General features: G+C 47.5%; 1 protein-coding gene across 1 annotated transcript in view; it reads right to left on the reverse strand.

The window, feature by feature from the left end:
* The window catches only part of PTPN21 (protein tyrosine phosphatase non-receptor type 21), a 64,938-nt gene extending 58,938 nt beyond the window's left edge, over window positions 1-6,000 (reverse strand). Inside the window, exons 1-2 of the mRNA XM_045822129.1 lie at window positions 5,657-6,000; window positions 1,236-1,620 (exon numbers count right to left, since the gene is read on the reverse strand). Of these exons, the coding sequence (XP_045678085.1) occupies window positions 1,236-1,415 (180 nt within the window). The 5' untranslated portion in view covers window positions 1,416-1,620; window positions 5,657-6,000. The remainder of the gene's footprint in view (window positions 1-1,235; window positions 1,621-5,656) is intronic.

Raw genomic sequence — 6,000 nt, forward strand, 5'->3', positions numbered from 1 at the left:
GATGAAGGGTCCTAGGTTTCATTGCAGCCCTATTCCTCACAGGCTTTACGTAGTATTTTAAATTTATGTGGATACTTGGACTGTACAACTTCCTATTGACTAGATTAGGGGTTTTCCAGGGCAAACCTCTCTATGATTAGTATAACAGGCTAGTTATTAGAGCCTGGCTTTACCTGCACATTAAGTCACACAGCCACTCTGAGGATTAGGAACCCCTATTATCCCCGTGGTTCAGGGGAGGGAGCTGGAGCCCAGAGAGGTCACAGAGCTTGCCCAACGTTCAACAACCAGAATTCAAACTCAAGACAATGTGTCTCTAGAATCTTGGCCTGGCCTGTGGAAAACAATGAATGTTAAATGAATGAATGGAATCTCTACAACGTACTAGATCACGATGACACATTTGGGATTATATTGCGTTGGCCAGGAAGTCCGTATGGTTTTTCCCATAAAATAAGACACATTTTTTTTCATTTTCACCAATAACTTTATTGATTTGGATATTTTAAGTAAGTTGGCTATCTTCCAGTATTGGCTTCTAGTGGGCAAAGGCCAGGGGTGCTGCTAAATATCTTCCAGTGCATAAGACAGCCCCACAGCAAAGAGTTATTTGGCCAAAATGTCAATAGTACCAAGAAACTTCACAAACCACTCCTGACACATTCGATCAGTCGCATAACCTTCTCCATACCCTGCACAAATCTTATTTTTGCATTTCAGTTGCGTTTTTACCTTTCTTGAAATAATAAAGCATATGCCAAAAAATGTTTCATATTTTTTCCATTTTCAATGTTAAAATGACTGCACAGAAAATTCACCAATTTTGATACTTTCTTTAATGCACTGATATGACAGCTGTCACAATACAATCGAATGAAGTTAAAGAGAGCTAAGCACTACGAGAGCCAGTGCACATAAAGAACTTTTTGGCCAACCCAATATTAGAAAAAGGAAACTTGATCATCCAAAATGCATTCATGTTTGACTTTGAATTACATTTTGGGGGAACATGTTAACATTGTAAAAACTTGACACTGTTCATTCTCTTACAGGGAAAGACCCCTTGTTCTGTGTCCATTCCCTCTTCATGGGGTATGGGCTTGCAGGCTCAACTCAAGATACGCTGGCTGGCCAGGGACACACTTTGAGAATGCAGAGCCAGCATACATTCAAGTGGCTGGGACCTAAGGAGAGAAGGCAGGCCAGAAGAGCCAGCAGCCTTTTATGCGGCTTACCTCCCGCAGCTCCAGCCTCTGGGCCACAGCCTCCAGGCTCTCCTGACCAGTGCTCTCCACTGACAGTGTGAACTCCACAAACTCGTTATTGAGCAGCTGGATCCGGGCAACCAGGCAGCTCTTGCTGGACACCGTGTAGCGCCGGGTACGTTTGAGTTTTAATCCAAATGGCAGTGGCATCTTTTTCTCTCTTCAGGAGTGGACGGGTAACAAGGGAAAGAGCACGGCTACCAATGCAGAGGTGGTGCCGGAGGAGGAGAAGGGCGACCCCCTCCTGGCCCGAAGGGTACTGCACAGTCTCGGGCTGCTCACCCAGCCGCTGCCGCCGCCATTAAAACGCAACTGAGTCTCCAAAGGCCAGGTGAAGGGAGCATCCACACCAGTGCTGGAGAGAGAGGAACACGGGTTACACGGGCCACGGCAACTCTGGACTTTTAAAAATAAACATCAATAACGCTACGGCCAAAGAATAAGCTTTCCCTCTCTTCTGGGGGGAAAAAAAGGCGTGAACAGGGTCTGGGCACAGTGAGGAAGTTTAATCAGGGTTGTGTTAGACCCTCGGTCGGACTCCACCGCTGGCCTATTCCTCCAAACAGTGGCAACGACCACCTGTGGCCGTTTCAGGGTTAAATGAGATAGTTGCTGGCATTACTATAACCCCAAATTGAGTAGCTAGCGTTAGTGGTCCTGTTTCTATGTTAGGTAAGATTTTGTTTTTTCACAGTTAACTCTCTTTGTCTCCCCAATACTCCAAATATGAGGATCTTTAGTCCTTAGGTGAGTTAAATGCAAAACACCTCCAGAAGTGCAAGGTTCAAGCCTCCGTCCCAAAAGGCAAATTAACCCTAAACCCACATGAGAGGCATAATCCCCTCTAACACACGGCAGCTGTGAGGTTCAAACAAGGCGAAGCGCTGAACAAGCATTTGTAGTGCCCTTTCCGGTTTGTAAATGCTGACGCCATCAAAGTGATGTATTTATAATAAATCACAGACGACCTTACAAATGTTTGCTATCCGACTACCACCAGGAGCGTGCAAGTTCTGAAAAGCGTGGCCCCGTCTCCTCTCCGAGTGAGATGCCTAAAGAGGCGGTGGACCTTCACCTAAGCACAGCGACAGCCCAACAGGCGGGCGAGGACTTAAACACCATCCTGGGCTTAAGGAGGGACGGACAGAGTTCCGCCAGCCCGTGCGGCTAAGAGCACAACAGAGAGCTCGGGCTCCAACTCCTCGCGGAGAAGCAGGCGGCGTTGCCCGGCCGACGCGCAGCCTCCCAGCATCCGGAACCCTCGGCCCGCGGCTGAGTTTCCTGACGGACGCCCTAGGGAAGGTCCGGCCCGGCGGCTCCGGGAGGGAACTTTTAAAGGACCCAGCTGGAGACCCCACTGCTGGTGGGGAGAGTTGCGCGCCGTCCTGTCGGCTCCCGGTTTGGAGCCTCAGGCGTCCCACATACCCGATTTACGAAGTTTTTAATCACACCCCTTGGCGGTGTGACTCAACTCCTGAGCTGAAGCAAACTGGCCGTGAGCGGCAAGTTGGGATTTTCACATTAACCGGATGTTTCCCCCCTTGAACGAGTCGGCAGGATCCCGGGATAGTTCCCAACCTCCGTTTTCTTTTGAGCAGAGGCTGCCCCGGAGATGAAGCCTTCTGCGAGGCTCGGCGCAGTGGCTGGTGACCCTGAACTTGGGTCGGGACCCGCGGGGAGGGGCAGGGTCCGCTCCCGGCCCTCTCATCCCGCAGACCCAGGACCCAGGCCTCTCGGCTTCGTACCAGCACGGGAAGCGGTGGGACTGGACCCCAGTCTGCTCATTCCCAGTCCGCTTTTCCGCTCTGCAGACCGCGTCCCTACCCCCGAGGTGACGGGCACTCACGCAGGGCTGGGGGATGGCCGAGCCAGAAAATACAGCTTAGCTATTACGCTAGGCTTTGCCCAACAACACGTTGTAGTTGCATTCCAAAAAGTCTCTGCATGCAAGGCAACCTTGTGGGCACCGTGAGAAATCTAAGACGTATCCTAAACCGCCGCTGCCCTTAAGGAGATTACAAAAACATGCTGTATTTACGAACGGGGCTGTATCTCTAATGAGGACCCAACCACGGTTTTCGCTGTCTGGTTTTTTATTCGTTCGTTTTTGTCCCTTGTGTTTTGGTTTTGTTTTGGTTTGTGAATTCTGGCTATCCCCAGAGAGCCAAAATAAAATAAAAGTTAAAAAACAAGGGATGGAGAAGGAAGGCCAGAGGAAAAAAAGAAAACCGGAACTACCTACAGCACTGTTAACAGCATTTACTGAGTGCCTTCTATAGGTAAAAGCACCATACCGAGGAGGGAAATAGTAAATATTATGGTCTCCACCTACAGTGTATAAAGCTCTTTGCTATGTCAGGGTTTTATAAACTAAATAGATAGTTGAGGCAAAAATGAAGAAAAAAATCATGAGAACCTCAATACTTTAAAACTAGTGTTTATATAAACTTTAAAAGACTATATACATACAATACACAGGATCCGACACAAATAACACCTATTACAAAATCATAAGCATGTAATTCTATAACAATATCACACTCAAGCATACCATGTGACATTTTAGGTGAAATGTTCAAATTAAAACTATAAAGTATTGCCCTACCAACCACACTCACGGAGGCGTTACTTCTGCCGGACCCTCTATGTACTAAATACCCTTTCATGAAATGAGGTGATGGCTTTCAATTTTGTATACGAATTATGGTAACTGGAAACAGGATTGAGTAGTGTAGATGAACAGACAAGATATTGCATATAAGCAGAGGAAAGATGAATATTTGTATTAAGGGTGTTCAAATATAGTATAGTCCTTCACTACAAAGATGGAACCATACTTTAAAGGCGGTAAATAGGACACAATGTAATTTAATTATTAACTTAAGCTCTGATTAAGCAAACTCTGAGTAAAACTTTCAATTGTCCCTGAGATTTGAAATGTTTTACAGCATCAGAGGTAAACAAAAGCCAATTTGATCTCTTTTTTATTTTGGTAGATGTTATGGTGTAATTGAAAAAGTTGAGGGTTTGTGTGTGTCTCAGGTGCAAATCCCCCCACCCAAGATCTATCCATAAGAATAGCTTGCTTTTTGCTTATTTATATAAACCTACTGTGTTAAAACAATGTTTTGCTTAACCACAAAATGATCAATGATGTAAACATCTTAACTTTCATTTATGTACAATATTTGCTACTAAATGATGTCATAAAGTTATACATGTTTGAATAGAGGAGTAGAAATTTAGGATGCTTTTTGGAAAATCTGTTTCAGCAGTAAAATAGTATGTAATACTTGGAAAGGTAGCTGATCTTGAGTTATAAATTACCTAAGTAAACAATTCGTAATTAGCTTTTGAGGGAAACAAAAAACTAGGATACTTTGTTTCTCTACAAAACCATTCTGTTAGTAATAAGAAAACAGATACATGTTAAATTCTGTTCAAGTTTCCAAAAGACAGCCAGAGATATTTGTAAATTCATTTTAATGTCTTCTTTTCACATCTCCTCTCAAAGGTTTCTCAATTGCACTTTAACTCTGAATCCTGTAGTTTCCCCCCTTGCTGATAAGGTCTTAGGTCTTCACCAGGTGTAACTTTGCCAATGATGCTTCAAAATACTCGGGAAAGAGTATACGATATTTTTTAAGTAATATATACATCTATAGCATTAAATCAAACACATGTTTCTCAAGAACCAAACATTTATACGTAGACACTCGAGAACAAACTGCCCTAGAAACAAAACAGACAACTATCTTCAGAGTAAAATTACTGTCATATGCGAAAAAAAAAAACCTGTCAACAACTACGAGGCGCACAGCGGCTGTCACTGGGAGCACACGGCGTGTTTTGGATGTTTGAGAGCATACGCTATTATTATAAGGCTTTCTCAGCAAAAAAAGAAAATAAGACGAGCATGCCAAGAACTGGTAATCAGGATTTGCAGAAATCACAAGTCGGAATTTGCAGACCCAAGAATTCTTTTTTTCCAGAGTAAACACTCTTGACTCCAAAACCAAAATAAGTCATCGCCAAGCAGTGCTTCCCTACTCCCCTGCTCGCCTACGTTACCGGACAATTTCGCACTTAATGTTCCGAGGCAAAGCTACGCCTAAGACTTTTAAAACCCTGATCCAGAATTAAGCCGCCAACCATCGGAGGGGAGCTCTGAACAGACACTCCAGCCCTCCCTGAGAAATTACTCAAGTAGATCACAGATAACCTGGAAAATGGAACACTTTTCTCTTTGTTACGCTCCTTCCACCGGCCGGTAGCTGGGACCCGTCCTCCGGGGCCGGCCGACGGGCTCCGGGTCCCGGCGGGCGGCCACACCCCACCACCGCCCGGTCCCAGCGCCCGCCCCGCGCCCGGAGCCCCGCGCCCTCCCTCACCTGCTCCGGCGCCCGCATCCTCGGGGCCGCGCGCCCTGCTCAGCGGCCCGCCTCCCGGGGCCCCGCCGCGCGGCCGCCGCAGCCGCGCCCGCAGCGCGGCGCGCTCATGGGGCTCGTGGGCCACACTTCCTGTCTCCGAAAACCCGGCCCGGAGACCATCCCCCCGGGCGCGACCGGTGGCGGCGGCGGCCGAGGCTCGGGAACCGCCTGCAGCTGGGACCCGCTGGCCGGGAGCGGCTCACAAAGGAGGCGCGCGGGGCTCGGGCGGCAGGAAGAGCGACCGACGGGCTCGGGACGCGCGGCTGGAGCAGCGGAGCGGCCGGGCGGGCGGGCGGATCTGGGGA

The sequence above is a fragment of the Phyllostomus hastatus genome, unplaced genomic scaffold (genome assembly GCF_019186645.2).
Source record: "Phyllostomus hastatus isolate PE091 unplaced genomic scaffold, TTU_PhHast_1.1 phas_scaffold_501, whole genome shotgun sequence".
NCBI classification, from domain to species: Eukaryota; Metazoa; Chordata; class Mammalia; order Chiroptera; family Phyllostomidae; genus Phyllostomus; species Phyllostomus hastatus.